This window comes from Coturnix japonica, chromosome 14 (genome assembly GCF_054131305.1).
Source record: "Coturnix japonica strain WE chromosome 14, WE-NBRP24, whole genome shotgun sequence".
NCBI classification, from domain to species: domain Eukaryota; kingdom Metazoa; phylum Chordata; class Aves; order Galliformes; family Phasianidae; genus Coturnix; species Coturnix japonica.
In genome coordinates this window covers 2,440,258-2,466,106 of record NC_140676.1, presented here as the reverse complement: position 1 = coordinate 2,466,106, position 25,849 = coordinate 2,440,258, and the positions used below count along the sequence as shown (strand labels likewise).

Here is a 25,849-nt window from a genome sequence, read left to right as displayed (position 1 = left end):
AATAAATGTACTGGTGCTGATAAACAGAAACTCATCCAGAGATACACAGCAGAAAGCTGGAGAATTACAGGTGTCTGCAGGCACAGACCCGTTGCCATTTGGCTTTCCCTTTCTATGAGTAATAGCATGAAGATTAAACGAGCTGTACAGCTGAGTCACTGCAAGTGAATGTAAAGTTCATCTCCAGACTGGAAGGAGCTGGGCAGGTGGAGGAAGAGCCCTGTATATTCTTATGTCCTCCATAAACACAGCGTGGCGAGTCCACAGAACAGCTCAATTACTGCTCCAAGGTCTGAGATGTACAAGCCTGTCCCAAAGGAAGATTCGCTGGTGGAAACATATGATAAACATATGACAACATCTGCCTTCTGTTTCCTGTACTCTGTACAGATTACTGCTCTCCACAGATAACCCTGTCCCTTCTCTAAGAGAAAGCTGGGGTTTGGGCTTTTTTAAAGGTCTGCTGAGATCAGCTACAATGTGAGCCAGCTCATTCCGTATCTGTTCTCATATCACGTGCACCCACTAGACACTCAAGCAATGTGATCTCACATCAGGGTTATTTGTTCTCTCAATCCTCCTTCTACGAGCGCTCTGCACTGAAACCAGAGACAGGACATTCAGAGTGCACTGCAATCAGGAGTACTCTGTCCATGAACAGAGCAGAGCTAACGCCCAGCTGAGCTCCCCCACCTCTTCTCCACTGATGTCATTATTTTCCATGTTGTTTGTTGCGCCTGGTAGCAAGGATGCCTGTGGAACACAGCAGTCTGTGTCAGAGCTTTCTGCACTGATCATCAGCAATTCTAGCAGCAGACTTTAAAGGGAAGCCTGGTGGGCTGCAATAAAATTAAAGCAATCGGGTTGCGATTTGACCTCCACAGATCTCCTGGTAAAGTACACAACTCCAGCTGCTGTCCCAGCCCCCTCTCACTGCCTTTCATTCCAAGACCATGAAATTACTCATTAGTTTTGGAACAAACTTCCAGTGCACTTGCATGTGGTTGGGGACAGAGACAGATGTTGCGGGTTCTGGAAGAAGATTGTTGAGAGACAGAAATGAAACACTTCCAAAGTTGCACTGTTGCCTCCCAGCAGTGTGCTCACTGGCTTCTGCTGCACTCCTTGGCTTAACATGGAGTTAGAAACAAAGGCAATGATAGCTTCACAGCTCTACTGACTCTTCACTTCTACTTTGATTTTATTATATGCTCAAACATAAGACTTTCTGTTTTGCTTAAAATTTCACATTGAGCTTTAGCGGATGACATTAGAGAAGCTCAGGGCTGTGCCACTGGCAGTAGGTTCCAGCAATTGAGGTTTATGGTTACAAAGCCCTGCGTTTCAACTGCAATTTTTTTCTGCTAAAAGCAAGGCCTTTAAGAGCCAGACAGAGGCTCAGGAATCAGAGGATCCTCTCTCTTTTTACACATGCAGAAAGTGAGAATAAAAGCATGGCCTGCAGGCATATCAGAGAGGGGATTATGATGCAGCATCCAATTATGGTTCAGTTTACAGGACGTAGCCATCCCCACCTCCCATAACCAAGGGCTCACTATATTTAAACCAGGTAGAGACAGGACAGCAGCTCCATCACACAGCTTCTGTGCTTGTGTTCAGAAAATAGTATTTTCGGCCCTTCTGATCCTTCCCTGCTGTTCTTGCTTTCCTTCACATACTAAACATTTTGAGAGAAAGTCAGTCTTACATTCCTGGTCTTGAAAGATCAGGCTGACCTCTGCCCGCAAGGAGTGCAGTTAAAGCAAGGACAGGACTGCTGTGACCTGTGTGAGACACCAGTGATCTCCCAGCCTTCTCCCAGGTTGGCCCTGCCTTCCCACCAGGTGCTCAATCACTGGTTCAGGCCGTGACTTAGCATTCCCACTACAAGAAGAATAAACTGAGTTGGAAGACACAGTGAAATCATGGCAGTAAACTGTGTGAAAGGCAGAGATCAACAGGAGTGCCCTGGACATCAGGAACAACCCTGCTGACTGTGTTAATTGAGTGTAAGCTTCACTTTCAAAGCTACACAGAAGCTTAAGCCCATTTATCTTTTCAAGGGATTTAAAGGCCTATGAGCTTTGGAAAGTGGCACTGACAGGACAGGAAAGTTCAAATCACCAATTGCAAGTTCCAGTAGCAGTTAACATGGATTGAACTATCTGTGTCAAGCCCATACGGCATCTTGCCAGGCAAGACTTGCTTAACTGCTCCCTCTGACATTTCCTGGCATCTTTGAGACTTTTACTTAAAAACAAACAAACAAACAATTTCTCTAACATGTGATTTCATCCCAAATCCATTATATTGTATTCTTCCTAAGCCTAAAGACAAAGAAAATCATTTTGTGGTACTGGCTGCTTTCTGAGCTAGGAGAAGCTCAGAAATACCTCATTCTGTGTTGGCTGAAAGGCTGCACAGGATAAGCAGCGGCTGGGAAGATGGGAAAAACTGAATTATAGGCTTGTGAGATGGACACTGACAGAAAAAATGAAGCGACAAGCTGGCTCAGATGCCAACTGTGTTTAATCCAGTCATCACACAGCCTGTTTAACTAAATATTTGACTTCAGAACTGGGCCTGAATTATTACTGGCAACGTTTTCAAGCTCCACAGGTCCATCTAACAAGCTGCTCCTCTGTGGAAGCTTTGCAAGCAGATGAATACAGCCTTTGAGAAAAGTGATGGATCTCTTCTCAAGCTTCCAGTGTGGATTTGCGGAGTCTCCTCAGGTTTCCAGGGGTTCTGAAAGCTTCATATGTCTGACTGTGAGAAGCTACAGAAGTGATGTTTGTGAGCATTGCTGGGATGTTCCCACATTCTTGGCTCTGCAGCAGGTCCCAGCAACAGCTAACAAAGAAAGCGGCAAAAATAACCTAGTCTATAGGACTGCTTAAAGCTTAGCCCAGACAGATAACAAATAAGATAAAGCCACACATGAAGACATGTAGACAGAGCCCTAACACGTATTCTGTCCAAATGGGAAATACCTGAAAGTGCAGTTTGCAAACCTAGACACAAAGGCTGTACAGTTATTCCCTTCCATACCCACAGCAGGGACATAAAGCAGCACAAACATACAATTCCCCACAGCATCACTGGTGGCTTCACAGCACAGAGCCAAGGGAACTCGTTAAGGTGCTGCTATGTAGAGCCTACAGTGACCATCTCAGTATATTCTGCTGTCATATAAAGACAGACCATCAACACAGAAAGAGGATGGTGGCCATCTCTTTTCCCATGCAATATTCAGTTTCCTGACTGTGGCAGCATATGCCAGAGAGGACAACCCTGCAGGGCTGGAGGCTGTTGTCTGAGCTCCCTGCTCCGGGGTAGCAGTGACTTGGTTTCTTGGGCTGCAATCAGCTGCAGGCAGGAGGAGTCACCTTCCAGTTTTGCTTCCAAAGGAAGATTATAAATTAAAGTCCAATTTGCTAAATTTTTTGGTAAGCAACTGTTTCTGTGTAAACACATACCGGTTTGTGGGCTGTATTACATGGTTAGCTGCAAATCTTGCTGACTTTAAAATCACTGTGTATACAGCTAAACCAGAGGGCAAACAGAGGCACATTTTAACATGGCATGGATTTAAACAACCTGAATCATAATTATTGAAAGCTGGAGATTGAAAATAATGATTATCCTGAACTAATACATAAAAATTGGGCACAAAATGCTACGTCAGGGAGCTTCCATTTGAAGAAAGAAAGAGCACATAGCCAGCTTCACTAAAATTTGTCTTCAAATGAAATAACGTCAAAGATTTTAATGCCTTTCTGAAGACAGGGTCAATATCAAGAATATATTGCAAGAAGAATTCAAATTATTACCTCCCCCTGACATTCAGTGTGGTACAACATTAGTGGAAAAATCCAAAAGCTCTTGTAGTTCTGTTAGCTAATAAATGGATCGCTAGGCAAGTGTTCAGCATGTTCATAAATCCTTGCAACACTCTGTATTTAGTATCAGCAGAAAGTCCTTACCCCTTCCACACCTGAACACGCACCTATTTTATAAGGAGAGAAGGAACTGCCTACGTTGCTTTTTTTCTGCCCGCTGGAAACACCCAAACCCGCAGATGCAAACTTGCAGTGCATCTGTGCTGCTTCTTTCTGAGGTCAGCATTAAGCAGCAGAAAAGCCACAGATCAATCCCAGCTGATTCAGGTGCTGGGAGAGGTGCAGACAGCGATGTTAGCAGTGACAAGTGAAGTCCAAACAGCTTTCCATCTCTGAATCTCTTCTAGCAAAGTGAAAGAGTAGCAGGAGCCAGAGGTGCCACCTAGGGCTGGGAGGTTGCTGAGCTGGGCACAGTAGGTCCACACAAGCAGGGATTATTCTCTGCCCTATTCAATGCTGTTTCCCCAGCCCTCGGGCAATAGGGTACCCATAGGGGAAGGCTCAGCCTTTCCTGCTGGCTCTGTTCCAGTTTGTCTAAAACACTTAAATATTCATTGTGAGAGGGCAAGTCTCTGTCTAGCCGGGTGCACAGACTCCTCTCCAGGGAGACAGGACACCTGCCTTCTGCGCTCAGTGCTTCATCAAATCATTAATTATTTAAAACAACAGGAAAAAAGCAAGAAAAACTCATGCTTGCAGCCTGCTGCTCATAGTACTCTCTGGGGTCCTGCAGAGACCAGGGTTTGCGACTCCCCTCCGGCAGAGGAGAGAATCAAACCCAGCGTTTCACTTTCCAAGGGGAGGATGCTTTACCCACTGAGCTATTGTATAGAAGGGCTTTTCCTTTATCTAGGCAGCCCGTATGTTTGCTTTTCCTATCACGGACAGTTTTTGAGTTTTTTTTTAAATTCAGTTTGAATAAAAGGAAAGCAAAACCCAAATCCTAAGCTCTGAGACCAGCAGCTAACCATAGACCCTACATATAAAGTGTTCTCTTTATGGATTAGGCTCTACCAAGGCAATAAGGATCCTTCTCCATTTCACAGCTGCAACCGCTGCCAGTGGTCCCACAACAAGGCAGCTGCACCAGTGCAGCACTTGGCTGCGCTGTCCTCATCAAGGCACCTTTGACAAGACTGAAACCAATGGATCAGCCCAGCACTTTAGTTAATTCTGCTGTGCCTGCATGGGGTGTAGCTGTGCCCATGGATGTTTCTCCTTTAGTAAAGGGCCACTATATCTCCACATCCCTTGGGCCTGCTTCACTGCATCTCAGCACACGTAGGAGCAGCTAAGACCTGCACAAGGATCTCCAGGACAGTGGTTTCCCCTAAGCCTGGCCTGAGCCTGAGCACAGCCCCGGCTGCAGCCTCGAGTTCATTGAATAGCACAGCGAATCCAGGCAGGTAAACAGCACTGGCACCCTCGTGTGGTCGCCTCGATGATCTTTGTGTGCTTTCAGCCAAAACCGGTCGTCCAGCACATTCCTCTAGGGATTCTTTCTAAAGAGGGGACCGGGAAAGGCATGAAGTCTGATGGAGCCGGTTGGCATGGTGCAGGCAGGGAATGCAGATCTGATGCTGCAGAGAAAGCAGATCATCAGGGCTAGAAAGGGCCTCGCAAGGTCACTTCTACCCCAAGATGGGCCCCTCTCCTCTGCGATCAGCAGCAAGGAAATCCCTGTTACGCAGCCTGCTCCCCTTTGCTGTCTTGGCCACTAGAAAAGCTACATGCAGAAGAAACTGAAGTCCTGCCTACTGACATTTAAACTCATGCTTCCCAGTCCTGCCCATTCCAGGTTTGCAGAACAGGTTATTCCTTTCTCACCACAGCATCTTCCTTGAAGATCAACAAATAACAGCTTTTACTCAAGCCAATATGTCACTCAAGGTGTCACCCCATATTAGAGGTATGACAGGGGGCAAGCAAACACGAGAAAGCATGGAAAGTGTAAGGAGATGTCAGGTAAAACAAAAGCATGTGTTGAGGGTACTTGACAGCATCTGCTCAGGCTCCTGATGCTTCAGAGCAGGGTAAGTAGGCTGGGCTGGGAGCCAAGCAGGCAGCTTTGTCATTCCTGTGTCCTCACACACTCACTGCTGCTTTGGACCCTGTTTTATCCTGCTTTTCTCAGATGGATTTGATCCTTCCTCTACCCTCAGCTCAGCCACTATCTGGTTCCTTCCTCCTAGAATTATCAGAAGAACGGTCAGAAAATGAAAGACAAAACTAGATCCTGATGCTGAAACAGGAGAATTAACTCAAACCAAGGGTAAAGAACTATCTTAACCCCATTCTGCACCTTGGCCACACGGTGAGGAAATACCAAACCCTGGACCTTATATTCAGGAATAATAAAAAAATAATAAAAAAACAACAACACAGAAACAACACAACAACCCACTACATCCCTCAAATTGATGTGGAAACAGAATTAAACCACCCGTAGCACCCTATTAGTGAGGGCACTGAAGCGGAACACCCTGAGGTGAGGGCAGCAAAGGGCTGTGGAGCATTGGCACAAAGCGCTGACTGAAATGCTGGGGTTTGCCCCCTGAAGCCATTCCACAGCGGCCTATTTTAACAAACAACAACAAAAAATAGCAAAATTAAAGAAAAAAAACCCATGGATTGATGATCCGAGGCCACCTTCCTCTCCCCTTTACGAGGAAGCGAGCTGCATGAGAATCACTAGAGAGCCCCTACAGCCGCTCTGCTTTTCAAACGGTGGCCTGAGGGGGGGGAAACGGCGGCGATATTCTATAGATCTTATTTAAAAACAGCAGCTAAAAGAGGCGTTCTGCGGCGGTGCGGCCCGCCCATGAGGTTGTGCCCGCCCTCCCGTGAGGAGGTGACATGGGGGACGAGCTGGAGGCCGAGGACGACACGCGTGAGTGGGAACATGGAGGGAGAGTTGTGAGGAGGGGGCTTGGGACGGAACGCTGTGAGGAGGGGTCTGGGCGGGAATGGAGGCAGTGCAGGCAGTGCCCCTCTCCTCGCTGTGGTTGTAAGGGCAGTAAGGATCCCTCTGCCTTTATTTAGCCCAGATTCTGCATTTCAGCCTCCAGCCACCCCTGAGTGGTCTCTCAGTGTATTTCTGTGCATGCATTTCTGCTCCTTTAGTGCTTTCTTGTATAATAAGCCACCTGCTCGTTGGTGCAGTGAGTCGCCTGTGCTGTGTGTGTTCATAGAGGGCATTTCTGCCTCAGAAATTAAGGTATTTGCTTAACTAAGGCTGAAAGTCTCCTGTTGTATGGGACAATTCCCATTTTCAGATGCTTCTCTATAGCTTGTGGTTTGTCTCTAGTTGATAGCATTTTCTCAGTAGTAATGAAGTGTCAGGCCTAAATGTTTGCAGCTGCATAGAATTAATGGCAGGTGCTCAAAACTACTTGATTTATGTTAGATAATGCTAAGGAAGAGGCTTATCCACCTCTAGGTCAGCAGTCTAGTGAGGTCTGAAAACCAGAATGGGGCAGCAGCCAAAGTGTGTGACTGAAGAATACTATGTGGACTTACATTTGGGTTAAAACACGAGCAGGTTTGGTGGACACAAGCGTGTATTCTTGAGCAGGATCCCCATCTATCCTCAAACTGCAGCCTGAGAGCTACAGAACAAAACCAGAAGAGAACAGAGCATCTGTGCCAGCTCTCCAGCAGGATGTGACAGGCTGAGGGTCTGACTCGATCACTTCTCTAAAGAAGTCTCTAAAACCATTAGGGCAGAGACTGGATCTGACAAAGGCTGGTAGCAGCTTTGCCAAAAGCCTTGAGAGCCTCCCTGTCAGGCTGCAGCAGGCCCAGTCACATTGCTCTCATTTCTTGGCAGGAGAGTTTGTTCGATTAAGGAGAAGATTGTTGAGGCAGGGCCCAACACGGAGAGTAAACAGCCTTAAATTATGCCTTGCTGTGCAGGACAAATGCTGCCATTTGTGTAAATTAATGTGCAGAACTGCCATTGTCTATTAGGAGATGCAACACTAATTGCAGATGGAGAGTGGTTGTGTGCTGCCTGGCTGGTTCACAGTGCAGGACAGGAGAACCATGTGTAAGGGCATCCTTGTAGAGCAGCAGGTAGTAAGTGGAGTGACAGAAGGAAGAGTTTGTGTCTTCTGCTCGAGTCCTCACATCAGTTCTGGGCTTGGAGGGTACTGGATGTAATGGGCCAGAAGGATTTGGGGCTAGTATAAATCCCTACAAACAGGAGATACTGAATTAGGACTGGAAAAACACTGATGAAGAGCTCAGAGAAGGGGAGATAGCGGGTGAGTGTGAATCCAGCAAACATGCCAGCGTCTGTATAGCTGGGATCCTTGCAGATCTTGCTGGGATCTTTCTGCTGTCTCCCTTCCCTGAAGTCGTGAGGGCTGGTGAGCTGAAGGGGAAGTTTGTTTGGGCACGTTGCTCCGTGCTCCATGCCAGCACTGTGTCAGTACCAGCTCTTCTGTCTCTGCTGCAGTGCTTCATTCAGAGAAGGAGTTCCACGATGCAGCGAAGCGTAACGACACGGCCAGGATGGAGGAGCTCATCAAGAGAGGGGTCAATATCAAAGCCAAAAACAATGTAAGTCCCTGGTTTTCCTGCCTCCAAGCTGCTGGAAGTGCTGAGTGTGTTTGAGAACTACAGCTCTGTTACGCTGCTCTCCTCATTAGCTGCTCAATTGGCCAGAGCTTTAAAGTACACTGCCCAGTGCCAAATAGAACCTGTGGCAACTGGGCAGTTTCACAGCACACTTGAAAGCCACAGAAATGGCGTGCTGGGCAGACTGTAAAGTTGCAAGCACTGACAAAGGGTAGTAATTTATGGTTCTGTTTGGAGCCAGTGAGGTCACTATCTGCAGAGCAAGGAGAGAGAGGCTGCGGCCAAAGAAAACTCTACACAGATTTGGGTCTTGAAGGAGGGTGATAAAAATGCACACATTCTGCATACACCAGCTTTGGTTCTCTCCTTCATTCTCTTCCAGACAGACCGAACTGCCTTGCACTGGGCTGCAGGAGCTGGGAGTGTGGATGCTGTGCGACTGCTCCTGGACCATGATGTGCCACTGGATGATGAAGACAGTGTATGAAGGCAAAAATCCCTTGCTCATCCTGCAAACGTGTGCTGCTGGGGGGTGCTGGGCTGGCAAAGGCTGCACCTTAGTTTTGAGTGGATGGCACAAGGCGCTTTGGTACCTGAGAAGCTGTGGCTTCTCTGCAAAGGTGTAGTGGCTTTTTGGAGATAGCCACATTTTAGGGTGCTTAGCTTCTTGTCATTGTGTTGGTGAGGCTTGTGGAATTGCTGTGACAGCCGTCAAGTTCTCTCTTCCTCATCACAACAGGCTAATAGACACCATTGACTAGGAGGTGGAAGTTAAGAGACACGTCTCTGCTCAGCTGTTGAGACTGTTGGTGGCAGGAATAATAGTAATTGGGCTAAATGGGAGCTTCATGGACAACTTAGCTTTACAGTGGGGGTGGTAGTGGTCTGCAGTTTAGCTGTATGTATTTTTCTTTTCCTCTGCCCAGTTTGGAATGAATGCACTTCTCCTGTCTGCTTGGTTTGGCCACCTCCATGTCCTGCATGTCCTCGTCAATGCTGGGGCGAAGATAAACTGCGTTAATAAGGTGAGTCTGATGGGGTGACCTTAAGTGAAACCATCTTCACTTCCAAGCCTAGATTTATTCCTGAAACAGATGTAATCATTGTAGCTATAGGGATGTATAAGGCTTTCTCAACCCAAGTTTCTGCAGCACTGACGTGGAAGGTGTTACAGAACTGGGAAATGGGTTTAATAAATCAGCAGCCCATGCTTTTTAAAATAACCCTTGGATGGGGAAAGGAGCATGAATATTTTGGTTGTAACTTGCCTGTCTGCAGTACATACTAATACAGCTCTGGAGATGCAGGGAGACTTCAGATGAGTCATTGCTAGCAGGAATAAGTTGTTAAAAGAGACTCCTTCAGTCTTCAGCTTTCTAAACCAACTATTTTTGATCTCCTCTCCAGAATGGCAGAAACCTGCTTCATTGTGCAGCGCAGAGGGGACACATCCGGGTGATGGAATTCATCATGGAAAACCTGGAAGATGTGTGTGTGGATCAGACGGACAAGGTGGGAATTCTCTCCCTCATTTATTTCTCTAGGACTGATCTTAGCCAGAATGTTGCCATTTGTTACAACGAAGGGTGACTCTCTCACTGCATGTTCCAGCAGCGGCTGATCTGTTCCTGAAGACAGAAAGGCACTGGAACAGATTTTTTTCTGCTCCTTGTCACTCGTGGTTCCTAGAATTATCCCCATTCTGGTCCTTGAAGGCTAAGTGAAGCAACATGAGATCTACCTTTCCCCAGAAGAGATTCTGATTTGCTTTATAACTGCTGTCTCAGATGTTATTTCTCTATTTTGTGTTATCCCTGGTTGCTATTAGTAAGCTTTTTATTCTTTATTTTTATGAATGTCTCCAGTGTTTTGTGAGACAGTTGTGAACATTAGTCCTGTAATTCTGTTCAGCTTGTGTTGTTAGTTTAACCCAAAGTACAGCGGAATACAAATCAACAGCAGAATAAAAGAGAACTATTTTAGAAGTGTGACACTTTCTGCCTGCATGGACACTAACTTTGCTGAGAACTGGGTGCTTGCAGTAGAAGATGTGATCTTCTGCCTTCTGAGCCTTGTTGGGCTGTATTATTTTTTTTCTGCTTTCTTTCAAAGATGGACAGGACAGCATTTCACCTGGCTGCAGAGCACGGCCAGCTGGAGGTGGTGGAGTTCCTAATCCGGCAGGGTTGCTCTCACAGTGCTAAAGACAAGGTATGGACATAAAACCACTCACAAGGGAGTGAGGAGTCAGACATGGGATACCAAATAAGGTCAGTGCAGGCAAGTTGTCAGCTTTTCTAACTGTGGTTGTGATATGTCAGGACTTTTCTTGCCTGTCCACCCACAAGCCATTTGCTCCTCAGTCCATGCTGGATTTCTTTCCAGAATTTTGCAGGCAGATACATCACCAAACCTGCTGGGCCATACTGAACTTTAAGATGTCTGGGTTTCTTGACTTCATGCTTCTCTTAATACAAGACTGTTTCAGACTGCTACTACTGGTTGTGGCCTCTTATTCAGTCACTGTAGGGTACACTGCAGAATTATGTTGTATAAGCACTCAGTGTTATGATATACGTATAAGCATATATTTATGTGTGCGTATGAAATGACGTTTACTTTCAGGAAAAGGATACAGCATTGCATTTAGCTGCTAAAAATGGACATCTTTCTGTGCTGCAGAAGATTGTAGACGTTGGAGTGGACCTTGATGAAAGGAACTTAGTAAGTACATTTAATAAAATGAAAATCATGAGTTTTGCTCTTTTTATCTCTAGAAGTACTCTCCTGCCCCAGTCATCAGGCTTGAATGATCACTATTCAGGTTTAGAAGATAACTGATTTTTATCTGAAATGTATGTGTTTAAAAGGAGGTCACGCTTGCAGAGTATCAGTGAAAAGCAACATCCTTCTTGGACCAATATCCAATTCTAAAGCATCTCATTTTCTTTCTGTTGTACCTCCTGACCTACCTTATCACTCTGTTATCTCCCTTTTTCTCTCTGACACTTGTACATTCAAGTGTCTAAATAGTTATTGAATGTGTTTTAAACTCAACTTCAGTGTGCTTTATGGTATTGACTTAGCCACTGAACATATGGCCCTTCTGTTTGAGATCTCTCTTTGATAGACCTGCTTCAGAAAATTCAGTGGTTAGAACACAGTTAATGACTTAGATAGCAAATATTGGCTCAGTTAAGCTAGTATTTATTCCACGGCACACTTCCAATTAAGTTTATCAGCTATTTTTTTTTAAGTCTTATTTGGTTACAGTCCCTCCAAAGTACATTTGATTGTCACTAAGATCTGAAAGAAAAAGGAAACCAGCAATTTTAATAACTGGTAGCATTTGTCACCCCCAGAATAGCTGTCCTATCTGCAAGAGCAATAATAAAACCAGATGAATTCTGCTGCTTTCCTGCAAAGGAATGAGCTGAAGCCCTCGGAAGGAACAGGCAGAAGCAGCGTGGCCCGTGGGCCAGCTGTTTCCCATGGCATAAGGGCAGAGCAGTACTCTGTTAGTGATGGGTAATTGTCTTTGTTATTTTCCTAACAATCACTTGGATGTCTCTGGCCCTCAGAATTGTTCTTTTAACATGCCATGGATTCAGAAGATATGGTTGAGATCTGCTTATTCTACTACTTCATCTTGTCCTTGCTTACAGAAGAACAGTGTGTTTCCTTTTTTGCTTCTCTCATCCTGTTTGTTCCAGGAAGGACTTACATGTTTACACCTGGCTGCAGAGGGAGGTCATAGTGACTGTGTGAAGCTGCTCTTGGAAGCAGGTGCTGATGTTAATGCCCAGACTCAGGTGAGCTCTGTGGAGGTGACTCCTTTTTCAGAAGCTTTCTCTAGTGTGGCCACTGCACCTGCACAGCTTGTGCAACCTTGTTGGTACAGCCAGCAGCTCGTGCAGGGTTCGTTTCAAACTTCTTTGGGGGGAATGGCTATGTGATGTGGTGTGATGTGATGTAGTGTAAGCGTGGAGAAGCCCTTTGTGCAATCATTTAAGTCTCTAGAGAGAGCCTCTTGATCTCAGAAGCTAGTCCTGCTCTGTAGATTCCTTTATACTCCTGTTGCTGCCATAACAGGATACCTGTAGAAAGGTCTTGGGTTCAGGCCTGCCTTATGAAAACTGGAGTTGGCAGAAGTAGAGCAGAGAGTGCAAGTGAAAGCCCATGTGGCTTTGTATGAAGAGATGTGAAGTTGCTCTGGGATCAGGGAGCTATGGAGATGGTCTGTGTGGATTTACTAGTTCTTGGGCATGGGGTTCTTGTAGGAAGGAAGCAGGGAAATCTCTGAGTAATCTGTAACAAATGTAGCTTCTTCAGATGGAAGTGCTGACTAATAACTGTATTTTCTGACGTGCCTCTCAGAAGAAAATGAACTGTCTTCATTATGCAGCGCTGCATGGCTATGAGGAGATAGCCAGGATCCTTGTGGATGCAGGAATCCACGTAGACGCTGTTAATCATGTAAGTTCCACTCATTGCTTTCATTCCATACTAGCAGGCAAAGACAACTGGTGAAGCTGTTCAAGAGCACAAAGCAACTTTGTAAAGACCAGTGCTGCTGTAGAGCCTGTGTGTATGGGGTAGTATCCCAGTACTCCCTAGTCCTAGTTGCCAATTGTCTTATTTTGGACATTGTAGGCACAATGAAGTCATTTTGATGCCTTGGAGGTGAGTGCTTTCTAAGCACAAGTTCTTTTTTGTACAGCAAAATGCATCAGCGACACACATTGCGGTGCTGCAGAACTACCCAGCACTGGTGAAGCTCCTCATTGATGCGGAGTGTGACCTTGACATTCCAGATAATGTAAGTCTGCAACTCTTTTTTTTGTTTGTTTTTTTTTAATTTGAAATGTGAACCCATTTTGTGGAAGATTCGATCACCTTGGGGACAGGGCTACAGCGGAGAGCTTTAAAATGGAGAAAAGCTGGAAGCGTAATTTAGGAAATGTGAAGCCTGTGAATTGAATACTGAGTACTAAAGTGAGGTAATCTCTTAATAGTACTCACTCATTGTGTGGGCTGTGCCATGTCCATGGGACCTGTGTACAGAGATGTGGTATAGACTCTCCCCTTTTTGCATGGAATCATGCATGCCTCATGCTTGTGCCTCTTTGAAATTTATTCCTTTCACCCTTCTTATGCAGAGGCAGCAGACTTCGCTTCACATCGCTGCAGAGCATGGCAGACAGGACATCGCTGAGATGATTCTCATTGCTGGAGTGAATCTGAAACTAATGGACAAGGTAAATGTCTCCATGGGTTGAATAAAACTGTCATTTCTTACTTTTCCTAATTTTCAAGTGCTAGGAATAAAATAGAAATCTGGATGCTTCCAGGGATAAGGACTGGAAATGTTACTGAGTAGGTTGTTTTGATGCCTTTTCCAGTAAAGAAGTGGCTGGTTCTTAGGAATATAGAAAACAGTTCACACAATGAGCAAAATTTCCTCTAAAATCTGCTCCAGTTCGTATTACTTCTGCTTGAGATACTGCGTACATTAATATCAAAGGTAGAATGGAGGAATGATAAAATAATTCAGGGATCACAACGTATGTTTTAACAGGTTTAAAGTATCTGGCACACTTTTCTGTGTGGAACTGGGTTTCTGCTCACATCTGAGACTAGAATCTTTCACGTGCCTGATGGCTGGGCTGGCTCACCTTCCTTGGTGCAACTTTCTAATCTTGTGTATGCTCTCACATGCATATACAACACTCTCCCCACTGCCCAATTGCTGTATCCAAAATTATCTTCATGTAAGGAGTGTAGTTACATTTTCATAGTCCCATCCACCTGTGCTTTTCCCAGGAGTCCATTTTTAATCACACATTATGGATCCAATAAAGTTAATGAGATTGCACAAACCACTTCAGCTCTGTGCATCAACAAACCTGCTATGCAAAAGGCTGTAAAATGCCTTGGATTGTAGAGCTGAGCTAATCTGTTGAAGATAGTGCCCATATTGCATCCTGCAATCCACTGTGATTTACAGGATACATTCCCAGATGTTGCTGCCAAACTTGACAGTTCTCCCATGGCAGCAGAGAAAATGCTGAAGATCTTGGAAAATGACTCCACAAGCCTTGCATGCAATAAGCTGAAGGTAACTCACATCTGATCATAGTTTACAGGTGGAGAATAATGATCCTCCGTCACAGCTAGGTACATTTCTCAATAGGATCAGCTGCCTGCTGTTAATGACTGCCAGGTGAGCACAGCTAGGTCATTTCCAGCTCATTTTTTTCCCCTTCTGATTTCAGCAAGGAAAAACATCTCTGGATGTTGCTGCCCGAGGCAATCACATCAACTTGGCAGACATGATTATCAAGGCTGATCGGTTTTACAAATGGGAAAAGGTGAGCAGCTCATACCACCATGCCTTGTGTTTTACAGGGCAGCTGTAGCTTTATCGTCTCCGCTGAGACTCCACATTACCAACTGTCAAAAGAAAAAGAAATGCAGGACATTCCATGACAGCCTGACCTCAGCTTCCATTTAAAAGAAAACAAAAGCCCTCAGCATGTCAACCACATCTACTTAAGGCTTTTTATTTTTTAAAAAGCCTCTGTTAGAAACTTCAGGCTGTGCTGAAGTGAACAGGGGTTTTCAAAGATTCTTTGGCATCTTTCCCAAAGCCTTATAGAAGAGAGCGGGGTATAATTATTTCTTCTTCCCAGAAGGAGAAACTGAAGCACTGAATAGGTAAATGCTTGGCTTGAGGTCAACATCTGTGACCTTGGGAGTTACAGCAGTTACTCACCTCTTACAAATATCGTTTCCTGCAAGATGAGTGATTGTTTCTTGTTGGAATAACCAAATTCCCTCTCAAACTTCCCCACAGCTGGGGCTGCTCCTTCTGTGTTTCCTAGAGTGGGGCAGCAGTGTCTCCTGTGTGTAGGGTACAGCTGCTCAACCTCAGCCCCCTCCTCCAAGTCCCAGATCTGTGCCCAACACAGTCTGAGCAGAGGGCATGTCACGAGCACAGCTGAACACTGCATTCCTTGCACCTTTGTGGACTCAGTGTATTCTCCACCGCCAGGAAATGCAATACTCTAGAAGGGAAGGAAAAGAAGGCAGAGGAACAGAAGTAATGCTGTGTCAGGCCCTTGCATGGGCTTCCCACATAGCCCTAAGTAAAGTCGTTTATCTGGCTAGCAGTCTGGCAGGCAAAGGAGGTGAGCACGTGCCTGTGTTCCAGGGGCACAAGGAAATCTGATTAATTGATTCTTCGTACAAATTCCTGTTAAAAGGTGCTATAGAAATGCAAACTGTGATTTGCATGGGCTTCCACAGCAAAGTTGCTATTAACTGTATTTGTTAACATGCACCATTAAAAGTAGAGTGAAACAAGAATAAAATAAATGTGCTGCACCAGAATGAGCTCGTAGCAACCTGCAGAGATGAGTATGTGGGAGACAGCAGAATGGCAGCTATGTAAAAAGCTTCAGTGATAGCAGGAGGGCATGTGCAGGTCTTGGCTCAGGGAGCACGATGGGGCTGATGTCAGTAATACCAACACAATAGATCATTAATGTCCCAGCTTCACTGAGGTTGTCAGCTTCATCAAGACAGACCTATTGTAGATTGACATGAGAACAAGATACGGTTTCACACTTCAATGCCAGCAGAAAAGCAGCAGGACTCACCAAATTGCATCTTATCCCACAATAGACTGATAGCAGTTCTGCAATATCCTACACTGAAACTCCTGTTCTGGCTTTGCAGGACAACCTGAACAGTGACTCCAACTCCTGGGTGACAAGGCACTTGACCTTTAAGCAAGATCACAGGGTGGAAACACAGCACATTCGCTCAGTAATGTGGAGGTTAGCTACTAAATACCTCAAACCTGGTGAATGGAAGAAGCTGGCACATTACTGGAAATTCACTGATGCACACATTAGAGCCATTGAGCAACAATGGACAGGTATAAAGCATTGCCCAACTGTTTTCTGTACTTCACTTGGACTGCATTTCCAGGATAAAGGTCTGCAGTACTACTGAAGCATGAGTAGTTTCAGTCAGGGTTATGGACTGCAAAGTGCAATTTCAGTTTCATTTCACCAGGTACTGCAAGCTACAGGGAGCACGGCCACAGGATGTTGCTCATCTGGCTACACGGTGTGATCATGGCAGGAGAAAATCCAGTCAAGGGATTGTATGAAGGTCTTGTGGGCATTGGAAGAAGAGATTTAGCAGGTAACACTTTTGTTTTCCTTCAAATAGTACACACTAAGCACTGGTTGAATTCTGTTGCTAATACAGCATATACAGAGAAAAACGTAAGTGAAACCAAGTCACAGGGGCTGGAAGGTACAGTGCCCTGTCCCACCTCTCGCCACCATTCCATGCGTCATTTCTCTTATTTGATAAATTAATGCATTCTGCCTCGTGCCTGCAGCACGAGGACAACCAGTAAACACAGATCCAAACATCCTTTAGCAAACATACTGTGTTACCAATACCCGCCCAGCCCCTTAACGTTAAGAAAATTCTCTTTTACAGAAAGCATTCGGAAAAAAGCAAACGCAGACCCTGCTTCTCCAAGGAAATGCACAGCAATGTGACACCCAAAGGGAGAAGAATCACTTGCTATGCTACTTATCAGAAAGCAGCTATAACTTCAGGGCTTGTCATGCTGCTACCTTCTTTGTCTGGAACTACAAGGATATCAGCAAATAGTAGCAGTCTAAATGCCTGCTTTATAAAGAGGTGGGATTTTATTGGCTATTCCCTATGTTCCAAATAACGTAATAAGATGTAAGTCACAGTATGGTAAGTGATGCTATCAGGAAATACTGCAGTATTTTACTGTAACTTGCTTGCATCACAATTTTGTATGTAAGTTTTTAGTTGTCAGTTTTATAAATTGGGCAGAATGCCTTTAATTTGAGAAACATTCTTTACATACCTGTTTTGTGTTTGATTCTGGTCTAATGCTTGTGTCTTAGATTTTTTCTCAACTTCCCTCTTAGCATGGGAGTTTGTTCAGAAAAGTTGAGGTGACTACATGGTCTGTGGTCTTTAAGGAGAAGACCATCGAGATTGATCGGTGTAACACATATAATTCAGGTGGGTCACTTCTTTAATCTCTGGGTTGTCACTTGAAAAGCTTAGATGGACATGGAGTTATCTGTGATCTAAGAGACAAAGAGTGAAGTTGTTAAGGTGACCTGAGGGCTGATATGTTCATGCACAGCATTGCTGCATGGATTTTACTGTTTTAACTCCAAGATGTTAGCATTGATTATTTTACACAGTCTCTCCTAAGGACAGTTTTCATAAACACAGATTTGACCCATCAGCTTTTGTATTTTTAGAGTGTTTCAAGTAGAAAAAATGGCTGTATTGCAATGAATCAGAATGTTACTGTTAAATTTGCACACTTTGTCCTAGTCAGCCTTTTCTTAAAAAACAAACAAACAAAAAAAACCACAAAGAAACAAATCCAACAACAAAACAAACCTGCATAAGAGGCAAATTCAAGTAGAAGGTTCGGCTTTTCTTAACGTCTAAAAGGTACCCGTAGAGATAAACCTAGACTACAGAAAGCAACGCTGCTGTTCTCTTGCAATCAGTAGAAGAGGCAATTGCTGAAATTGGAGTTTTATTGAAAACCATTTTTAACAGCTAGCAAGAAAGTTAAAAATTTCAAATGGAAACTAACTTGCAACACAACATACGGAGCAAAGAAGTGATGGCATCATTGGCACTTAAACAACTTTTAAATCAAATATTCAACAAAAATATATGTCAACCTGTAAGTACACAACCTGCATGTGGCAATATATACAGCTGAATGAAAATATAAAAAGAAATACTGTTCTGTTTAAGAACGTGATAGTGAAGACTTTGGTAGCAAAAATGTCTTTGTTTTTAAAACTGTAGTCTTCAAAGATACTTTCTTGAATTCAAAGACTAAAAATTAAACGGATGCCCTGTCACATTGTTGAGTGTTTATTGTCCGCGAGTAGCTCACTGACTTGATCCTGCTGGAATCACACAGTGATAATCGGCTAACACAAGGAGAAAGGCAGAGTAGGAACAGGTGATTGTACGCAGGAGGCCCAAACTGATTCCTCGTTTTCACTGGCAGTCAGAAACCTACTGCTCTTCCTGTTCACTGCTGCTATGAAGACTGATCTTTTGGACTTCCAGTTCTTCTGCGCTGACCATAGAGGGATCAATGGCTGCGTACCGGGTACCATGGAACTGCAGTAAATGAATCTGTTGGATATAGAAAATAACAGTGAAACCGGTGTAGATTAAGACACATTCCTTATGGGTAATGTTTCAGTGAGGATGAAGTTGTTGGCCTGGAATACAAGAGTACAGACAAAGGACTGAGGGAACAGGTAGCAACCAAGCCTCCAAAACCAACCCTTGATAAACCTGCAGCACAGTTCTTCTCTATCAGTGATATGGGAGTAAAAACATCAGGCAGTTAAAGAAAAAAGCAAGCTCAGAAAAAGTTTCCTGTTATTTCAGCAACACATTTGTAGATTAGGTTTGAATGCAGACACTCACTTGAATGTATAAATTGACCTCAGCGCTCCTGCAGAGATAAGGGAAATTGCCTCCTGTTTTGAGATGAGCTCTTCTGGCATTAGGATAAAGTTTATACATTTCTTCTTTCGCTTCGGTTGAGAGCGCACTCTGGTCAAACACCTATGCAACAAGTGACAACAGTTAATTCTAAGTCTAGTCAGATTTTGCTTATTAAATCAAGTTGACAGACCCTGTTTCTAGAAGCAGTTGCCAGCTTGTCTGTGGAGCAGTTTTAATGAAACAGAAAACAAGCAAACAAGTTAAGCATCAGTGACTAGAAAGCTAACACTGATAGATAAACATTTGGGTGTTCTGTGCAGTAACAGCCATTAATTCAACACAGAAGAGCCGCTGTCTTATCCAGTCAGTAGAAAAACTATTTAAATACAAAATTAGATGGTGCAAATATTTATTAAGTTGTGAACACAATATCCAGGCCCTGCTTTCCAAGAGGAGGAAATGATGTTTGGGAGAAAAAAAAAAGTATTTAAAAAATTAAGCTGAAATAAACTTACATCCATAATAGTTACGGGGATGTCTCGGATTTTATGAGGTTCCACATAAGAGTTCTGGCAATTGAGGGTAAGTCTCGAGGCAAGCTCACTCTGGCCCAGACTCTCCAGCTTTCAGTAGAGACAAATTGTGATTAATAACATATTTCACTGCAGGAAGTTAATGCAATAATAACAGCAGAGCCAAAGAGAAGACAGCTCTTTAGTTTTAAAGGGAAACATGACTGCACTTCAGATGAAGATCATAGTTCCATCTTAATATTTCGCTGCATGAGACAAATACTTAGAACGTTTAATTAATTGTTCCTGCCTCTAGAGCATAGCCTACTATCTCAGCACTTATTCCCATTTCCATCTCTTTCTTAGCCACCTCTCTTCCAATATACATAGATAAATGGAACAATAAGGTAGACAAATCACAGCACCAGTTAAATTGCAAGAGCTGTTGCAGCCAACACCTGCTGAGAATCCATCCACTGTTCACTTCTGGGTAAGTAAATGAAGAAAGCAGCAGAAATATCTACAACCTCCCATCTACTAAGTGAATATCTCACAAAGATTGACATTACAGCCATTGGAGCACACAGCCACTTACCCTGTCCACCATGAAATCAATCCCATCGGCCATTTCAGGGTCTACAGGACCAGATGCAAAATTGCCAAGGACAATTTTTTTCAGCATAAAAGCAGGCATTAACCAAAAGCTAAAACAGAAACAAGACGTAACAATCAGAATTAAGATGCTTTCTTTTAAGTCTTCCCTTTTCTTGCACTGACTTTTGTGCAAGAATTTCAAATGAAATCGTGAAGATGCTTCAAGAGCAGAGATGGAAAAACTTGCAGATATGTGACTGAAATGCTCTGGAAAGCTGCTGCATTGCAAGGGTGTATTAAAAACATTGTGAATAACACTTTCCTCACTCTAAAAAGTTTTGCTGGAAATCAAGTAGAATTCTGAAGTCTGACCACGTCCTTAAATGATCACAGGAAATAAATACAGGAGGAGTCTGTCAAATTCCACACTCCCAATTGTGAGAACTTCTGTTTCCTTTATAGTATGGTTTTAAAAGTCACATGTATTCCAGCCCTCACCATTAGGCACGCAGGCTGAAAACAAGTTAAACACATGTTGAACCAGATCAGTGTGGAATTTCATCAGAAAACACATTAATGCCACCAGTCTCATTGCTTGTCTCGGTCTTCCTTACCTGTTTGCTGTCCATGTCTGATTGAAGATGGAAGTGTCGCTAAAGGCATTACATAGAATCAGAGATTGAACTCGGGGAGATTTGTGTGTGTATTCAGCAAATTTCTGAGCCAGGAAGCCTCCTAGAGAAGCTCCAAAAAGGTGAACCTAATTCAAAAAGGAAAACCAAAACAAACAGGTCATGTTACATTTGAGAACTAAGTGACCCTTAAGGGCCACGTTACAAAAAGTCCTTCAAGTTTTACCTTGTCCTTATAGCTCATTTTTAATTGGAAAAACAAAACAAAACAAAACCAGAACAAAAAGGCCTTCAATGTAGGTTCTTTGATTTACAAGAAGAGATAAATACCAAAAAAAGGAAGCGTTTCCTGATCACGCTTCTAATTTCTGTGTGCTCATCGTGCTTAAGTAAAATGTAATCATTTCACTTTATATTCAATGTTTTTTCCAATCCAAGGTACTTTATGGTGATATTCTGTACAATGTGAGTTATGAAGGATAACTTCAGCAGGATCTCAGCAAGAAAGAAAAATGCAGTTAGCAACCCAATGTAATAAGCCTCCAACAGCAGAGAATTCAGTCAGATTTTCAAGGGAATTTCCTTTCAAAAATAAACTAGTTTCAAAAGAACACAGCCTCTTTATAGGCTGGTTTTGCATTGTGAACTTCACATTTGCTCTTAAATGAGGCCTTCAAGCATCAGGTTTTTATGGCAGCTATATATCCATCTCTGGGCACTCACTTTATCCAGCTGAAGGTGGTCTAACAGTTTTCTGAATCCATCACAGAACTCAAGGTGATCCCAGTACACCGGGTACTGCAACTGAAACAATATACAAGACACAAAAAGCCAGTCTCTAATCATCAGACGTCAACCTCCTGCTACAAAGTTACACTGATTCTCACATTCAAGGTTTCTAGATGATACTCACAGCAATAACTCTGTAACCCCATCCAGTCAGTGCCAAAATTTGCTGGAAAAACACATCTGCAGTTCCACTTACAGGAGGAAGAAATATGAGCGGGCACCGAATGCTCCTGGGTCCTGCATCGTACAGCGACCAGACTTTACTGTCATCATCATCTACTATTATCTGGAAGAAGAGGAGAAGAGAAGGGGTGAGAAACACAGGACTGAAATGAGCTTCTTCAAGCATGTTCCAGGATTGCTACTACAAAATATTTGTCATTCAGTAAATATTACGGTATCCAAAACTATTGAATAAGACCAGCTTTTATTTCTCACAACAACTTTCTTCTCTAAGGCTGTTTACTAAGCAATGATGTTTCCAAGGATGGAGCTGGAGACAGAACTACAACCGGGCACTGTCAGACCCATTTATACAGTTCCACATGAGGAGAAATATGCTTGGAGCCACTGTGCCACGGCCCAAAAGAGAACCATGGGGCCAGCTCACAGTACCCAGAACAGCAGCCTTAGGCTGGAAGAGCCTGCATTGCCCCAGGGTCTGATTTTTAACTAACTCCTATTTACTGGACAAAAGATGTTACAGGTCTGGATGTGTGTGAGTCTATTGAATTATGCTGCTAACTGCAAATTATTGATTTAAAGCAGTTACACCTGATTGCTAGGGATGTACTCAACTCCCAGAGCAGCACTGCACAGCTGACCTGGAAAGAAATAAGCACATGTCAGGAGAGCCTGGAGTCCCTACGACACAGCTGGATGAAGCAGATTATCCACCACAAGCTGCTCACAGAGGGCACGTAACATGCCAGAAGCAAGAAGTCACAGCAGAAATAGTATATTCAGAAGTATAGGAATTAGGTAACGATTGTCTGCTCCAGCCTTGCTGAAGCCTGGCTCGCTTTTACAGGGCCTGACCTACCAACAAGCTGTTGTGTGTATTTAGCATGCTGGTTTCAACCCTCATCACCCCAGCAAAAAGCATGCAGCTCATTCCAGATCAACAGTCACAAATCTAAGGAAAGCTGCATCGCACAGCAGGAGTTCATCCACGTGTCAAGATTCTGTAATTTTTTGAATAGCAGCATAGAAGCATAATTCACTTTCCCATCACAGCAATTAAGCTGCTCAGGGAGTTAGAGAACAGTGTATCATTTTTGCTTGATTAACAAATCTGCTTGTAATAAAGCCGGTATTTCAAGCTCTGGGAACATGTGAGGAATCACATGATACTGCTGTTTTGTGAGATCTCCAAGAGAAACAAAGAAAGACAGATTACATAGCAGGGCTTCCCAGACCACTGAAGCCACTAAGAAAACACATACACACAAAAACCCCCCCAGCACCCTGCACAAAAGCCCTCCTAAAGCCTCCCAAAAATCAACCCTTCACATCATCTCCAGAAATTACAGCTCTCAGCTGTTATTCTACAGTAACTTTGGAGACATTCAAGGTAGCTGTCAATGGCTACAGCAGAATCTTAAGGAGTACTTCCAGATGAGGAGCAACACCTGACTTATGAAGGGAACTGAGGCTCAGAGGTAAAGTTTCTTTCCTCAAACTCAATGAATCAGGGGGTTTGAACTGTTCTATTTGATTTCCAGCCACATCCCAGATACTACTACAGCTCAAACCCAATGCTAAGTGCTGTGGGATGGTTAACTGCTGGCTTGGGAGGGCATTAGCTTTTTTCAGGTCCACTGCTGAAGAGCATTTACAGTCAAAAGTCAAAACAGTTAATAGTTACAGTCAAAAGGGCAAAATCTGTACATCACTGAAACAAGAGGCAGAACTTCCCTTGGCTTTAGCAGAACCAGAGTGTCCTCTGCTGATGGTTTTAAAGAAGGACTGATCTAAAACAGCAAGTGGTGTATATTGAGGAGGAGATCCCTATACAGTGGTACAGCGTCTGGTCTGAATCAGCCTTAATTTGTACTCCCTTCTTCCTTCATTTTAGGCCCTAAGAAGCTGCAGTACCCACACCAACAGTACAGCAGCCATGACAAGGACCAGAGTGGCTGCAGTTCCCAGTGGAGAACCAGAATGTTTATCTGAGCTGAAATATCACATCAGGGCCACTCACATTGTGGCACTTGTTGACTTTAGGGGCCACAAATCCAAATGCAGGTTCAGAGGAAGAGCTTAAGACTTTGCCTAAAAATATTATGTTCTGCACTGTACTTCCTGTTTCTGACAAGGGCAGGAAAGGCAACGGAGCTGTGTATTTCCTGCTGCTTTTGAGAGGAGCATCTTAACATGTTTTCAAACAGTGCTGGCTCTGCTTCTTTAGGGTAACAGGCACTGATCAGGAGTAACAGTGATTGGCCATTCCTTCCTCCACAGTGCACAAGTTTTGCTTAAGCCTTTGGGAAGATAATGTAATCATAAGTACGTCCCACACCCGCCAGAAACAAGGACTATTTTACTTCTATCTTCTTCATACCCCATATTCATCGCTGTAGCATCACTTTACTTTGGAGATGGCTGGATCACTCAAGGGGGAAAGGCATTCCCTAGTCTGAAGGTCACCAGAAACCCTGTTAACAACAGCTTTGGCTTACACACGTGTTCTTATTTCTGAAATCCTGATCAGTCAGCAGTAGCTGAAGGCAGAACCATGTCATGAGGTTGATGTCTTAGAGAAAGCCAGGCACACTTAAGCATTGTTCCTTAGGTTTGGGGACACAGTTCCTTTACAGTGGCCCAAATGGAACCAACTTGTTGAAAGAAGTAGTGCTGTTCTTCCCTCTTCTGCCAGCACCATCCTGCAGCCCAAAGAGCTGCCCACATTAAAGAACAAAACCAGCTGGAAGGCAGCAACTGCGAGCATGCTGCTTGCCCAGAAGCATGTGAAAAGTAAAAGTAAGAGTGTGCTTTCATGCACTCCTAAGACATGTAGGGAAACAGTTTGTCTGGATGAACACAGCCACAACTGTTCTGCATTATCCAGAGCCAAACTGCTTGAATTCCTGTGCCATAGAGTACAAGGAGAGATGTAGCATGCAAGCTGAGGACTGCGGTACATACCTTTTTAAGAGGAACTGTGCTTCTGAACCAGTTGTAGTCAGGAGAGACTTTAATCTCTCCCATGATGGTTAGGAAAAAACTCGGGTCAGACTGAAACAAAGAAAAACAATGTTTGAAATCAAGAACACGGGGTTTCCCTTACGCAGCAGGCAAGAGCTGTGCCATGCACACAAAGCACCTGCAGGGAGCTGCTCACAGCAGCACTGCATCTGACCTGCACCATTTCCTCATCTTTTCATCACAAACCACACAACTGTGCTCCCACGAGGCAGTCACCCAACTGCCTTCATGCACTGCTCCAATTAGGAAATGACGATGCTCTTGTAACGGCACAGTCCCGGTAACAGACAACTGTTGCAGGCTAGAAGGGCCTTATAGAGCTAACAGCACTTTGTCAGAGTCTGGCAGCACATCAAACTGCAGTGAAGGTAAGAACAGCTTTTCCAGCAGCCTGCAGAGCTGCACAGACACAAAGACAACAACTTCCAATGAACTAAAGCACTCACTGCAAACAGCCCCTACACTCGCACTGCCATCACCTCCCCTCCTTCAGCCTTAAGCTGATCTGTGTGCTGTCAGCGGGCAGGATAAAGGAGCACGCAGGACACAGGTGAGCTCTGCCCTTTACCTTGGCCAGCACCCAAGTGATCCAGAGTCCAGCACCGGGGTTTCCAAGGACCTGTCACTGCTTATGGAAGGGAACCACAGGCCCAGTGCTGCTCAGTGTGTGCCCTGCCTGCAGGCCCCGCGTCCACTCCGCAACGAGGCCTGTTCCCCACCACGAGACCCCCGCCCACAGGGCCACCCTCACAACACCCACCCCTCGGCCTCAGCCCCGGCCGCCCCCAGCCCACCGGAGCCTCATAGACCCCGCAGCCCCGCTCAGTAACACTCAATAGCGGCGCCCCCACACACCTGGGCGCAGCGCTGGCGGCTCGGCCCTGCCCGGTCAGCGGGGCGCGGTGCCGCCTGCGCCGCTCTCCTCCACCACCAGCCGCTACTTCCGGGTACTACCCCGCGCCGACCACGTGACAGCAGGACGGGCCGCCATCGCTACCGAGGCGGAAGTAGAGACCCCCCCCCCGCGCGGTGCCTGCTGGGAGCGGTAGTCCGATGTGGGGGGAGTGGG

General features: G+C 44.6%; 2 protein-coding genes across 10 annotated transcripts; one reads left to right on the top strand and one right to left on the bottom strand.

Annotated features, from left to right (window-relative positions):
• The first annotated feature begins 6,745 nt into the window (after positions 1-6,745).
• On the top strand, positions 6,746-18,442 carry ANKDD1A (ankyrin repeat and death domain containing 1A). Of its 6 annotated transcripts, XR_001557585.3 has the most exons (16): positions 6,746-6,792; positions 8,362-8,465; positions 8,866-8,964; positions 9,410-9,508; positions 9,891-9,995; positions 10,596-10,694; positions 11,109-11,207; positions 12,197-12,295; positions 12,861-12,959; positions 13,204-13,302; positions 13,643-13,741; positions 14,759-14,854; positions 16,224-16,425; positions 16,566-16,697; positions 17,004-17,210; positions 17,474-17,881. XR_001557585.3 is itself a non-coding variant. In XM_015873333.3 (15 exons), the coding sequence occupies exons 1-15, from the start codon at positions 6,759-6,761 to the stop codon at positions 17,063-17,065; spliced, it is 1,524 nt and encodes a 507-aa protein (XP_015728819.1). In that variant the 5' UTR covers positions 6,746-6,758; the 3' UTR covers positions 17,066-18,442. The 6 variants fall into 6 exon arrangements, 3 of the variants coding, with proteins under 3 accessions (XP_015728819.1, XP_015728818.1, XP_085371362.1); XM_015873333.3 differs by having other exon boundaries at positions 12,864-12,959; positions 17,004-18,442; XM_015873332.3 differs by having other exon boundaries at positions 17,004-18,442.
• SPG21 (SPG21 abhydrolase domain containing, maspardin) lies at positions 18,089-25,735 on the bottom strand. Of its 4 annotated transcripts, none has more exons than XM_015873342.3 (9): positions 25,349-25,735; positions 24,721-24,810; positions 21,698-21,859; positions 21,508-21,588; positions 20,767-20,912; positions 20,154-20,262; positions 19,562-19,669; positions 19,026-19,166; positions 18,089-18,725 (listed from the first exon to the last, which is right to left on the bottom strand). In XM_015873342.3, the coding sequence occupies exons 2-9, from the start codon at positions 24,781-24,783 to the stop codon at positions 18,603-18,605; spliced, it is 933 nt and encodes a 310-aa protein (XP_015728828.1). In that variant the 5' UTR covers positions 24,784-24,810; positions 25,349-25,735; the 3' UTR covers positions 18,089-18,602. The 4 variants fall into 4 exon arrangements, with proteins under 4 accessions (XP_015728828.1, XP_085371369.1, XP_015728827.1 ...); XM_085515243.1 differs by having other exon boundaries at positions 21,508-21,622; positions 25,636-25,735; XM_015873341.2 differs by having other exon boundaries at positions 25,636-25,735.
• Positions 25,736-25,849: the final 114 nt, after the last annotated feature.

Bases quoted from the DNA above. Each gene is read 5' to 3' on its own strand.
- ANKDD1A (XM_015873332.3), top strand. From the start codon at position 6,759: ATGGGGGACGAGCTGGAGGCCGAGGACGACACGC. The intron at 16,426-16,565 runs GTATAAAGCATT...TCATTTCACCAG, and splicing joins CATTGAGCAACAATGGACAG to GTACTGCAAGCTACAGGGAG. The intron at 16,698-17,003 runs GTAACACTTTTG...TCTCTTTTACAG, and splicing joins TGGAAGAAGAGATTTAGCAG to AAAGCATTCGGAAAAAAGCA.
- SPG21 (XM_015873342.3), bottom strand. From the start codon at position 24,783: ATGGGAGAGATTAAAGTCTCTCCTGACTACAACTGGTTCAGAAGCACA. The intron at 20,913-21,507 runs GTGAGTGCCCAG...TTTTTGAATTAG, and splicing joins ACCACCTTCAGCTGGATAAA to GTTCACCTTTTTGGAGCTTC. The intron at 19,670-20,153 runs GTAAGTGGCTGT...CTCTACTGAAAG, and splicing joins TTGATTTCATGGTGGACAGG to CTGGAGAGTCTGGGCCAGAG.